At 30.4% G+C, this 14,369-nt stretch overlaps 1 protein-coding gene across 1 annotated transcript; it reads left to right on the top strand.

Moving 5' to 3' along the window:
- The first annotated feature begins 988 nt into the window (after positions 1-988).
- LOC119688245 (ATP-binding cassette sub-family G member 1-like) lies at positions 989-13,864 on the top strand. The gene is made up of 5 exons (XM_038102924.1): positions 989-995; positions 3,375-3,492; positions 9,776-9,965; positions 12,758-13,579; positions 13,646-13,864. Exons 1-5 carry the CDS (start codon positions 989-991, stop codon positions 13,862-13,864), a joined length of 1,356 nt encoding a protein of 451 aa, XP_037958852.1.
- The last annotated feature ends 505 nt before the right edge of the window (positions 13,865-14,369 follow it).

Raw genomic sequence — 14,369 nt, 5'->3', positions numbered from 1 at the left:
CGAATCAGCTGTTTTGATTGTTTATTTGCACAGCACTGGACCAGATTTTACACAAAGCTGTTCCTTGAAAATCTGTGTAAAAAGCGTAATTTGGCACTTTATTTGTGTTACGCTCTCAGTTTGTACCTAACTTGTGTTTTACTTGAGTTTTATGACGAGTAGCTCGTGGAACAGACCTAATATTGCCAAAGAAAACAACTACAGAAGATTATGTTTTTGATCAGACCAGACCGTGTCACCCATAGTTTGAATTCGAGTTACGCAAACATCGTAATACCCGAATACTTTAAATCATTAGTTTTTATTTTGTAGTTTTATTATGAACATTTTTTCGTTACTGTTCGCGCTATTGATCAGTAGAAAAATTACCAAATTCTTGACTGAACTAAAATAATCTGTAACACCACCTTAACACGTCAAACAACTTCTCATATTTCGATTGCAAAATTTGATATATTTATTGCGCCATTAACTTCGCTTACAATTAAGTAAATTAGTTAATAATTGCCATTGTAATTTAAACAGTTTAGCTATAATTACTAATGACAATTTTTAATTTGTTTAAAATTTTTTTTATACCATAAATGTACTCTATACGTACTCTACTCTATTCTGGCATCGGCGAGCAATTGTTCTTTTCCTCGAATTTTTTCAATATACATACATATGTGTATTAGTACTTAATAGCATTACTGACCGATCAATTTGTAGTCTTCCTTATCAATTTAACCTTTTTCAAGGTTTTTGTACATTAACTGTCCTTCAAACTTTGTTGCGCCTCCACTACGTGCTATTTTATTGGGGTCCGATCATCGATGATCACAACAAAATATCGGTGACCGATTTCAAAAAATCTGATTGAACTCATATATTTTATATGCATTATATATATTATGTATATTTAAACGTGATTAGTAATTTAAGTTTCTCAACCCAATAAGTATTTGTTACTATCAGCAATGGAAGTGGATCTGTAAATGTGTTTATAATGCTCGGTAAGCATTAATTCGGTTTTTTCTGATTTTTTTTTTTTAATGTAAACTGTTGAATTTTATTTTTTTGTGAACTTATTTTGGAGGTGCTTCAGTTTTGTTTGGACTGCTGTCGTGCAATCAAAAGGGCGTTGACCAACCAGTCCACAAGTTTATGTGTCAAAGTACTTCAGTCAGTCTTGATGCATTTCATTTTTGTTGACGAACGATAAGTTCGATTGCACTGCTTTTTATATATGCATTATTGACAAAAATGGTTACATAAAATTTAATTTATTATCTTTTCATAATAAATATAATTTATTTTACAATTTATACTCATAAGAATGCAGAGTGCAGCAACTTCCTTTTTAGTTTTTTGAATAATTGTCGTGCTTTATAACATTAATCACCAATTAAATTAATTATTAATATAAGAAAAATTAGGAAATTTGAACTTTTATTCAAATAATAATAAAAAAAGTGATGATAATTTTATTTTCTAAGTACCATATAAATTATCATTAGTTAAAAATGTTTGTTTGATGCACTTCACTATAAAGTAGTATATGGTATATAAATAATATATGTATGTATCTCTCTCTATAAACACATTTTTATAAGATATACTTAAATTAATTTTAAATTTTGTTTATTTTTGAACTCAATTATTTGAACAATTATTTTTTGCAATAAAAAAATGTTAAATCTCAAAATATCAAAAAAAAATTGATGAAGTTTCAGGTTTGTGTTTACACAAAATAAATGTCAGCATGATTTTATAATTTTTTTCTGTCCAAAGTTAGTAAACAAATTAAAATTAATTAAATTTAACAAGCGACTATAATTTTCTTGAAACACGAAAGTTAAAAAGAATTTAAAAAATAAAAAAAAATGTTTTCTTGTTTAAGATAGAATTATTTGACACTTTTTGTGAAATGTCACAACAACAAAAGGCATTAAAAATATTTTAATTCGTTATTTTCGTCTACGATTATCTAGTTCTTAAATTTGGTCAAACTTTTTAAACATAACACATTCCATATATGTATATTCATGTACTAATAATCTAAGACTCAAAGTTATAAATTTTCTATGGCATTAGTAATATTTGGTACTTTGCTATATTCAAATCATTTAGTTACATTCTTTGTGACTGCCCAACCTTGATCTGGACCAGGAGGAGTTCACTGGATCGAGAACTACTCTTCCGTTCTGACAGCTGACATTCCGGCTTTCATTCGGAAGGCGAGAAGTCTTCTGTTTGGTTATGGTTTTTTGCAGCAAAATATCAAACATGGTCGCAGTGCTGCTCTTTATTCCTATTCCTATATTCAAATCAAACGATCTTTAACGAGTTGAAGATACGAGTATTAATATTAAACCTTTAAAAGTACTTTGAATTTGATATAAAAAAAGATACTGACTCTACCAAAGATATTTCATTGTCCTTTGTTGTTGTGTTGTTGTCCTTTGATTAACTAGTTGCCTAGCAAGTATGATTTCTCACATGTTAGTATAAAGTTCTTGGCAATACAATATGTAAATATGTAAATTGTAGTACTGGATTAATTATTTATAAGCGGAATAAATGCACTTCACTACTCTTTTAAGCACTATTTATAAGAAGCATAAAATATATCATTAATCAGATCTACCTAAGAGGACCTAATTTCACTTATAGAATAGCCCGATAATGATTGCTAAGAACTCTCTTAAAAAAAAACACAGATGGAAGTTTCGAAAAAATTTAACGCCATTTTGAAATGGCCAAATCTATCATAAAACTCACACAAATATAATAAGATTGAATTTTCTTCGATTAAGTGCATTGAAGATACGTCAACGACTGTTAAGAACTTCATCGGGGGCTGACAAAACCAATATCTCCATGTTTGAGACATTAATTGCAAAACTAGACTTATAAAAATCTCCTGTACATATCTGACTTACTTCGGTCACATAACAAGATGATCAGAAACTTTGGAACAACTAGTTCCAAAGTGACCAGTACTAGACAAAGTGACCAGTTGTACTATAGAAAACAAGAAAGATCAGATACTTGATAATCGGAATAATTGATACCTTTGTTTGAAAAAACGATGTACAAAACAATACACTAAGATATGCAAAAATACACAAAGTATTATGCACATTTAGAATATATCATTTGTCTTGTCTTGTCATAAGACTGGAAAAAAAGTACTATATTTGAACCGTGAAACCAAACCATATTCTTGATTGTAAAATATTCCAAATATGTATATATAAATTTATGTAATATCTAATGACGTAACTTTATTTATGTATAACTACTACTTTTACATTTAAATTATTATTTTTTTTGTAACTCAAATCATTTATTATTTATTTTGTAATAAACAACCACGTTTTTATTTTTAGATGCCAAAGTTATACTCAAAGGAGTCAGTGGACGCCTACGGTCAGGTGAACTTACTGCCATCATGGGTCCTTCGGGTGCTGGTAAAAGTACATTGCTTAACATACTTTCCGGTTACAAGTAAGTTTTAAAAATTAAACTTTATTATTGAGTTCAAGCAAATATTATTTTTGATATATATATATATATAAACTAATTTGACATTTCACACTATTTTACGTAACATACTTATTTGAGTCGGAGTGCTTTTTAGCTCAGACTTATTGAAAAACCAGATTCCTTCACATAACATTCACATTCGCCTTTATTTCTCCTATGTCCCAAAAAAATTTTTACTTCTCATGCTACTCCTATTTTACCCAATCACATCCTAATCCCCATATTCGTATTGCTTCGTATTCATATCTTATGCTATATAGATCTCCATGGTTTACAACAACAACACTATCTAATCCATAATCTATCTCCTCAAAATAATTCCCGTTAGCAAAAAATTGATTAATTTCAAACAATATTTAATATTCAAATAAAGTATGTTGAATATTTTTAGATGATCGTTTTGTGTCTTTAATTTTCTATATATGTTAAATTAAACAAGTCCATTGTCATTATCGACATTCGATTGAGATCAGAGTAAACTTCTAAGTATTGTTGTAATGTTTATTGTATATAATCATTGGAGAATTTGTGCAGCTCTTCCGGTGTTTCTATCTCGAAGCTAGCGAACACTATTAAAGTTTCGATAGAGCAAACCCAATTGGGCTCTTCGATAGAGGAAACCCAGTTTGCCTCTGTGTCGTTTTATTGTCCAATATTTTGTGAGAACTGATATCTATATCTGTTGGTTAAGAAAGAAATAATAGATTTGGAATATGTAGACCATGGTGCCCTTGAACTGACTACTGAATTAAGACTATGCTTGTTGGACTATCACAGAAAGTGATCATGTGTCAATCTGTCTCTGTGACTGAAAAGAACAGGAATTGATTTGAGAGATTCTGTCGTAAAGGTACAGGATTTCGCTAATTCAATATTTTGTCAAAATAGAGTTACCTTCGAACTATTGCTCAATAAGTTAATAATATCACCATATTCATGAACTGCTTTAAAATAGATTTAAACAACTAAATATTAGAATATAGACTTTCTTTTCCTGTGGGTTTATAACTTTAATGAGAGAGCATTGTATTATGAGGACCAATATATCAAAATAAATAAAAACAAATAACGGGTGAGGTAGGGCGAAAAATATAGAATATGCAAAGTTCGTTTAAATAAATATGCGAATGTAATGCAAAAATGGTTAAACCTTTACAGATGAGGGCCACTGTATATTTCAGTTTCCCAAAGAAATTGACATGTTTTTTAAAAGTATATGAGTTTTTTTCGTATTTGTACAAGATATCAGGTACCCAAATTATAATATTTCCTTTCACTGAAATTAATTGGTGAATATTCGTACTAAAGTCGATAATGGTTCAGCAGCGTTCGCTGATAACAAGTTTATTGGGTAATTACAAATACGCTTATGTATTTATCTTTAGATAATTAATTATTAACACAACAAAGTTCTAATAAAAGTAATTTACCATAAAAATTCGGAATTTCCCATGCTTTTGAAAACAGTAGATATTGATTAAGTCAGTCGGCTTTTTTCACAAATACTACTTGCAAGCCATAAACCTTTGCCCCTGTATTATGTTTTCATTTTATGTCTAGGCATAAATCATATACCTATATAAGAAGCTATACTCGTGTTCACATACAGCAAAATTTCACTTAATTATTTCAGCATAAATTGTTTCATTATATTTTAATGAAACAATAAACCCATTTCAGAGAAACCTTGTGTTCTATAAAAAGTATATATAAACGAACCAGTACATACAAAATGTAGTCATATCTTCCATGAGAACATTTTTTTATAGTGTGTAAGGCGCAAATATTTTTATTTGTTTTTAATTATTTTGTTGATAAGAAAACATTAACAAATGCACAATTATTAAAATAAAAGATTTATAAATCGGTTTATAAAAATGTCATACATTCTTGCAACCAAACAAGCAAAAAGCAATGGAACCAAAATGGGTGGAGGATGCAGATTAGCATAATCGCTCAGTTTTTCTAATAATTAAATAAATTATTTTTCTATTCTATGTAAAAATATATAATAGACATTTCCTTTCACTTATTCAAGTACGCAACCTGCTTTACTCCCATTAATGAGATCAATTATGGGTCTAATTAAGTCACAGAAGAAGAAGCTTGGAACTGATAACAACACCTGTATAGTTTACTTATTTTTTCTTTTTTAGAGCAATTGAATTTCACTTTTAAGAACTGCATTTTTTTATTTAAAGTTTATTTGTATTAAACCCACGGACTATTATATTTATTTCGATTCCTTGGTGATGATCGTCTGTGTAGTCTTCCTTTATTCGCAAAAAAATATATTTTTAAAATACATAAGAACTGATCGTGGCCTGCAAAATATGGAATACCAAGAAGACAATCATGCAATTTTAAAAAAGGACGACCGAAACGGGTGTCTAACCATGAACTATGGTATAAAACTATTCAAAACATACAGTAAACGAAATGAAAGGAAATGGGGGTCCTTGACATGCTGTGACAGCCATATACGCAAACTGTTCTCTGATGGAACCCGTAGTGATGTCAACAACAGGCTACACTCACCTTAATATAAGAAACAACTTTCGACGAAGACATGAAAACACCTGCATAAACCAGGAGTCAAAACTACTAAGCTGCAGGCGACAGAGTTAGATTAAAAATATTATGAAAGCCCTATATTGTTGCAGTACTTTAAAATAACATTCACCTGTAATTTTGTCTCTTAGTCATTGTTGGCTGTTGTGTGTTGGTCTTGTGTGATGGTTTATAATCTTGCTAAAACGTCCACCCTTTCACTCATCAACATAGGTATTAAGTTGCACATGAAATTGTAGTACTTCCAAAATTTTTTCGTGATAAAAAAAATGCCAATGGAAAACGATCACCGACCGTCAAGCGATGGCGCTGGACTTCTTTTGGCCATACGAATGCCTATATTTCCGTTAATGACTATTTCAATGGTCTACGAATTACTCAATTGAGAAATTCTGCTCGTCAAAGAAGACCTTCTTAAGAAGTTCCTTAACTCCATTAAGCCTAGTTACTTTTTAACACTGATAAAGTCTGTCCTTTTTCAGACTTCCCAGACTGTATGTGAGGCTTCACTGTTTGATCTTTTTATATATCTTGATTTAGGCTAATCATTGTTTGACTAACTAGTTTCTTAAAGATCTGTATTTAAAGTACGCTTAATTAAATGGGTTAAACTAAGATTAAATATCTTCATATTGTCCAGTCATCGAAATAAAATAAATAATTTATGTAAATTGTCTTAGTTTGAAAGTCATTTTGACATTACTCATTACTGCCCGTATTTAAATTTCACATGTATGTACATGTAAATCACACTCACACTCTGTATAATATGCTCAGTATGTGTTACCATGTATTTTATATTTTAAGTTCTGTACTAAAATCCATTGAAAGTCAAACACCTATATAGGCACATACAAATGTATGTGCTCATTTCATTCTGTATCATAAGGTATTCTCGTAAGTTGTACATACACCTAGTATTTACTTGAAATTTGAACCCACCCAGTGTATTTGATTCGTGTTGCTTTAGTACAAAAGTAGAACTTCGTATCTGGAAATACGTATTTACTATATAATTGTAAATACTTAGATACGAGTGTGTTGTATATTTCATTTAATTGCATTAGTAATTTTCTTGTTATTTTATTTAGTGGACTTTAAACCTTTCCTTACTAATTATTCTTTGTTACTATAGATACTGTGCTACTCAGTATCTACACTGATAAAATTCGCTGTGTTGTTGCTGAGATACTTATATGTTAAGTTCATGATTCTAAATTAAAGTATTATTAGCAATCACTTTAAGTAGAACGTTTCTATAGAACTTGTTTAAAATGTTATTATAAAACTTTTGTTTTACGTTTCTGTATAGAAAGGTCGCTTCGTTTTCTAGATTTGAAATCTGCCTACTATCAATGCCTTAAATGAGTTTTAATTTATTTAAGTTCCTTATTATATAATAATAATATATAAATGTATAATATATATTATATATATATATTATTTGTTCAATATCATTTTTTCCAATTTTTTTCGATAATATTAGTTTGTTATTTTTTTCTAATAAAAATGAAATCAATTCTTAAAATTATGTTAAATACTAGCCAGGCCACTAATAAACTAGTGGTAAAAATGCGCCGATATTTATGATACCACCATACAAATATGAAAATTCATCACCATCTACACTACAACCAGTATTGTCTTTTTCAGCAAGTCGTTCTACTGATCTCGATTGCAAGCCAATGTCATACAATTGGACATCCTTAGGCTCTGAGCATCTTAAACTACGATATTTCTCCAGTGCCGGTAAATTCTGCCTTGCTATCGTTTTTACCTGAATCACCCTTCTACATATATGAAGTCAACAATTCTCCATAGTTTTTATCCACACAAACGTGATTCAGAGGTCAGAGCGTGTTAAAACTATTGTCTTATGTAGCAATATCTTGAAAGTAATGATGTGGTTCTTTGATGTGAAAAGTTTTAATAGATTGACCAAAATTAGCGTTTCTAAAATGTTTCTTTCCCATTTCCCTTCTTTCGTCTTTCTCTCCCTCTCTCTTCCTTCTCTCTCTCTCTCTTCTTCCTTCTCTCTCTCTCTTCTTCCTTCTCTCTCTCTCTTCTTCCTTCTCTCTCTCTTCTTCCTTCTCTCTCTCTCTTCTTCCTTCTCTCTCTCTTCCTTCTCTCTCTCTCTTCCTTCTCTCTCTCTCTTCTTCCTTCTCTCTCTCTTCTCTTCTCTCTCTCTCTTCTTCCTTCTCTCTCTCTCTTCTTCCTTCTCTCTCTCTCTTCTTCCTTCTCCCTCTCTCTTCTTCCTTCTCTCTCTCTCTTCTTCCTTTTCTCTCTCTCTTCTTCCTTTTCTCTCTCTCTTCTTTCTTCTCTCTCTCTCTCTCTCTCTCTTCTTCCTTCTCTCTCTCTCTTCTTCCTTCTCTCTCTCTTCTCTCTCTCTCTCTTCTTCCTTCTCTCTCTCTTCTCTCTCTCTCTCTTCTTCCTTCTCTCTCTCTCTCTCTCTTCTCTTCTCTCTTCTTCTCTTTCTCTTTTTCTTCTTCTCTCGCTCCTTCTTATTTCGTTCTCTTTCTGTCCCTCTCTCACTCCTTCTGATGTCTCTCGATCCCTCATTAATAATTCGCACTTCAGACATATATTAGCTTGAAATTTTTGTCCCATTGTGTTTTACTTATTACTAGGAAATCATTTAGACTCAGAGTAAACATTAACATTAATATTTAAACATTAAGTAAATATTATTGAAAATAGAAGGAAGTTTATACTACGAATGGTAAACTCTTAATTTCTCATAAACTAGAGCATCTTATATGCCGTAATGATTCTGGTGTAGCGCAAAGCAATCGTGCTAAAAGCTTAAATTAAATTTTGAATTAAAATAAAACGCTTAAGACAACTTCGGGTAAAAAAAATTACTTAGAATTTAAATACAGAAAAACATCACCTTTAAAAAAACAATTTTATTGTAGAACGCATAATTTTTATTTATTTATTTTTTTTTCTGTTATTTTCAACTAAATTTTTTTAAATTCATACTTTTGTTAGATTGTTAGAAATATATTTTGTTATTATTCTTCAAGCACGAACGTACTTTAAAAATCTACCAAAAATAGTAAATGTAAGATATAGTGTTGAGTTGAATTCCGCTGCCTGCTCCAAAAATTTGCTCACCATGTTAATTTGATCTGTGCATGACCTTTCATGTAGCAGGTCGAAAGCCGACCTGCTACATATAGTACTATTTAAGGTCATAGCTTTACTCTCTAAGATAATCTTGTTGAATATTTTCATTATTATGAGCAGCCATCATATTCCTGTCCAATTATTGCAACTTTTTCTATCGCCCTTCTAAGGTAGCTTCATTATAATAGACTCTTTCCTACCAATTGGAAAACATTTAGAGTTCGTTCAAAATATTTCTTCCATACACTGCTTTGTTCCTCGTTTGCGGTTTTCACCACTCCATTTTCTTCTTCAACAGGGGAATTTCGAGCATTCCTTCAAGTCCCCTTTTTGAGCCGCTACCTGTGCTAAATGCCTAGGTTATTATAGTAGGTTTGTTTGTATCTTTTACCACTACATTTAATTTCTTTACTAAACCCTTCGTATTCATTATTTAACACAATTTTTTTTATAATATTTATAATAAATATTATTATAAATATGTTTTTAATACATCTTTACATTTTCATCAACATATACTTAAGAGTGTTATCTTATTTTTCAGAACATCGAGCATTGAAGGCGTCGTCACTATGAACGGCCACGAACGTAACTTGAGCGCATTCCGCAAATTGTCGGCGTACATTATGCAGGACAATCAGTTGCATGGTAACTTAACTGTCCAGGAAGCAATGACCGTGGCCACAAATTTGAAATTGAGCAAGAAATTTACCAAACCTGAGAAGAATTCAATGGTTAGTATTTGCCTAATATCCAATTAACAAATATTTGCTCGTGAACTAATTAAAGATATATGTAAACAGTAAGATAATGCACAAGAGAGGGAGAGAGAGAGAGAGTTACTTATTGTCTTTAATAATGAGTTTTTCCAATGTTTCTATGTATGGCTGTACAGACTATACATAAATTGTATTTAAGAATATACACTTTCTGATATTTTGTTGCGACCCACGGAAGCCTATGATTCAGGAAACATGCTTAGGTTAGAAATGGGTGTATTGGAGGGTAAAATAGAGTAGGAATGATATTTTATAACAATAACTATTGTGTTTGTTCTGAACCTCTTTTTTTCTCTCATTAAAATAATATTAAATTGCGATTTTGTAAGTAAATGTGTTTAAAACTGATATTCGTAATTATTATTATTTAATTTTTAATTAAAAAATATATAATTATTGTTTTCTTCAAATAATAAATTGAAATTCCAATTCCAATTGTTCTCTGTGAAATTGAGCATTTGCCTCACTTTAAAATCTACAATTCAAGCGAATTCTAATTACAAATCATTAGTTGGTGTTTATTTTATTTAAGTTTACTTTGTACTTATTTTTATTTTATCTGTATTCAGTTATGAACAATCTACATTCGGAAAAAAAATCATTCTGAAATAAAATTAATCATTATCATTAAATCTGCTGTTTAGTGGCGGCTTTTGTTGCTGTCAGATTGAAATTTCTTGTCATGCAAGGCTTAAGTGACCAGAGTCAGAGATAAACGCGACCGCTTCTGCTAAAGTACGTCTTCAGTCGGAAGCGTTTCTATTAGTTGTAAAACCGGTAAATCTCACAAATTCTGAGTTGTCTTCATATTTGAGACTGGTAGACTGACAGTACGTAATCTTAGTTGGCGCGTGTACACTTCGATTTCCGTACAAACTCTAAAAATGTTTTGATTTATTTCCTACTTGCAAAAAATAAATAATTCATTTTTGATGTTAAAAATTAGCTTTATAAAATCTAAGGTATTAGTTCAAAAACAGGGCATGGTTCTTGTATAGATATTCTTGAAGTTTAGTAATAAAATAAAAAGAAAGTTAGCTTTGGCTTTCCCAATACTTTAATACAACTTAAATATAAGAGATAAAATTATTATTACAAATTAATCAAATAAAATATACTTACAAACTTAAAGGCTAGCATAAAAACTTAGAAATTAAGAGGCTAAGTATTATTGAAAACCATGCGGACAGATTATTATCTTAATACTTTCTGTTCTCCGATATTTTACTTCATCGCTTTATTAATGCCTTGAGAAAAAATGGGGAATTAAACTTTGTATATTAACTCCTTATCTTTTTTTCTTCTTATAATTTTTTTTTCACATTTTTAGTTGTCTTTTTCTTCTTCTCAAAAATTTATTTAAACTAAAATTAACTGAAGCTGAGTTATATGCGAATTATATATTATATGAACACTACTACTACTAGACAACTTATAGACTCTTTAAATTATAAGATCTTTTTTAAATTCTGCAGGTAAACAAAGTTAGTAAAAAAAATAGCCTTATCTTAGTCAAAACCCACATAAAGACGTCCACCAAAAAGGTTCACAAATCCCCAGCAATTCTATTCACTTATTGAATCAAAATAGTTTTTTTTATATAAAAGCGATCTAGTCAAAATCGCACATAGTCCTGACGTAACTACTACTGCTCTTAAAAATTCAGATCACATCATGTCTTATTATCCAATCTTTGGCAAGATATATAAAATTGATACTTTTTGTGAACTTTTCTGTAGTCCTCAATATCCTGATGCAATATCATCTGCTTTAGCTTTAATATTCACTCTTACAACTGTCCCCATCTCCTCCACAGCATTGTCAACTGCATAGATTTATTCTAGAGATATACTCTTCTCTTCACCCTCTCTAGTGAATATGCTCATATTATATTTACTCAATAAGAAAGCAAAAATATCAATACATTTAACTTATTTTTCGACTTTTAGTCTGTCATTTATAAACTGAACTTTTTATCGAAAACTTCTAAGCTAGTTTAAAGAGCTATTCTCTTAAGAAGCTTCTTTGAAAGTCTAATATACCTTTATTTTTAATATCAATCAAATTTGTGGAAATTTTATCTTAACTTAAGGGGATCGTGCACTACTAAAAATATATTCATGAGATGATATTATTCAATTCCACTAATTTTCACTGTTTTCTGCTAATTAAATATAAATGAATCACTTTGAACACATTAGTGTATGTACAAAAACCTATATATTACCTATTATATGTAACATTCTATATTTATATTAACTTAATATCGAAATTAAACTCTTCATTTCCATTTCCACACAGTTCTTCTGAACCTATCTTCTAAATATGAGGTATAAATCCATTTAAACATGATTTCAAAATATTAATCTTGTACTTCTCCGACAGACGATTGAAGCCATGTCGTACATTTCTTATTAAATTTTATTATTTAACTTAACAATAGTGTAATAAATGTTTATAAAGAGTTTATAAAGATAGAACTAACTAACTACCTATTCCTCTTGAACTTAAATCATATAAGTCTCTCAAGTCTTGCTAATCTATAGTGATGATTATAATTTGCACCAAATTGGATATATGGTTCCACTGAGGTCGTGAATTTCGGAACATTGATACATTTTCGATTCTCAATATCACTTCGAATGGGTTTTAATCGAAATCAACAATTTTTAAAGAAATTTGTTTCCTCATATTTATGACTTAATAATTTTAACAATAAAAATTCTTTTACCTTTTTTTATTCACAGATTGACGATATTTTACTGACACTAAGTTTAAGTGAACATCGTAATACATTGACGCGTAATCTATCAGGCGGACAAAAGAAACGTCTCTCTATTGCCTTGGAGCTAGTTAGCAATCCACCGATTATGTTCTTTGATGAGCCGACGTCTGGTTTAGATAGTTCAACTTGTTTCCAGTGCATACATTTGTTGAAAATGTTAGCAGCTGGTGGTCGAACCATCATTTGCACCATACATCAGCCTTCAGCACGTCTCTTTGAAATGTTCGATCAATTATATACGCTCGCCGATGGACAATGTGTTTATCAGGGCAGCACAAAACAATTAGTGCCATTCCTTGGAACTCTCAATTTAGAATGTCCCAGTTATCACAATCCAGCCAGTTATGTGATCGAGGTTGCTTGTGGTGAGCATGGTGATCACACACGCAGATTAGTCGATGCTATCGATAATGGCAAGAAAGATATACGCACATCAGCCGATTATGCTAACTTAAAAGTACGTACAGATCTAGTTAAGGTGCACAATATAAAAGCTAATGTCAGTGGCGGTAAATACGAGGGTAATCTGACAATGAATAATGGCATTTTAAATGGTAATTTAGTGAATGATATTGCCAAAGATTCTAGTGTTTCCAATCCCACTACAGCTGTGGTTAGTACTAATGAAAAAGGTGATGCTATGATCGATATGGAGAAAGCTGATAATTGCACAACAGCTTTGCTATCGGCAGAAATAACTTCCCCCGAGCGTTATCCCACTTCACAGTTTCATCAATTCTGGGTTGTGCTTAAGCGTACACTCTTGTTTAGTTATCGTGATTGGGTGAGTTAAAATTATATGAAAGATAATGAAAGTATCCATTTTAATAATTTATATTTTTTTTTTCAGACTCTGATGTATCTGCGCTTATTTGCTCATTTATTGGTTGGTTTTCTAATCGGTGCTCTCTACTACGATATCGGTAACGATGGTGCTAAAGTCTTGAGTAATTTGGGTTTTCTCTTTTTCAACATGTTGTTCTTGATGTATACTTCCATGACAATAACGATCTTATCATGTACGTCATTTTCAATCAATTTTATTATGTGCATTTTATTAGATGCATAAGACCTAAATTAAGTATCTTATAATATTATATTATTAAAACCTAAAAATTAGCTGATATAGTATTGAACAATTACTGAAATCCACATTTGTTTATCTCCAGTTTAAGATAAATTTGAATAGGTCCAAGTTTGAATATTAGACAACTAGTTTAAAAATGCTAAGTAATTTAAGAATGTCATCTTTACCATAAATTAAATAACATTTTGTAGTGAAGTTGTTGAACGTGTCTTATAAATTTTAAACTTGTGTTAAATTTTCTTAACATTTAAACAATTGCTTTTTGATTGAAATAATTTTAAAGTATTTAAGGCAATACCTGCCAAAATCCATGTAAAATACTCACAAACACCTTCGCACTGCATCATAAGTTATCATTTTTAATAAACGTTATGACATTATTAATATTTCATTTGAGAGTGATAGATAGGATAATAATGTCAAAATGTTCGAAACGTCAATGAAAGACATTGTCAATCTTAAATATTTAACTAAACTATCTGAAGGA

Source organism: Teleopsis dalmanni, chromosome X, assembly GCF_002237135.1.
Source record: "Teleopsis dalmanni isolate 2A chromosome X, ASM223713v2, whole genome shotgun sequence".
NCBI classification, from domain to species: Eukaryota; Metazoa; Arthropoda; class Insecta; order Diptera; family Diopsidae; genus Teleopsis; species Teleopsis dalmanni.
Note: the sequence above shows the minus strand (reverse complement) of the source record. Positions and strands in the feature narration are given on the sequence as shown.

Excerpts from the sequence above, each read along its gene's own strand:
- LOC119688245 (XM_038102924.1), top strand. Across the intron at positions 9,966-12,757 it reads AACCTGAGAAGAATTCAATG|ATTGACGATATTTTACTGAC; the intron begins GTTAGTATTTGC and ends TTTTATTCACAG. Across the intron at positions 13,580-13,645 it reads TGTTTAGTTATCGTGATTGG|ACTCTGATGTATCTGCGCTT; the intron begins GTGAGTTAAAAT and ends TTTTTTTTTCAG.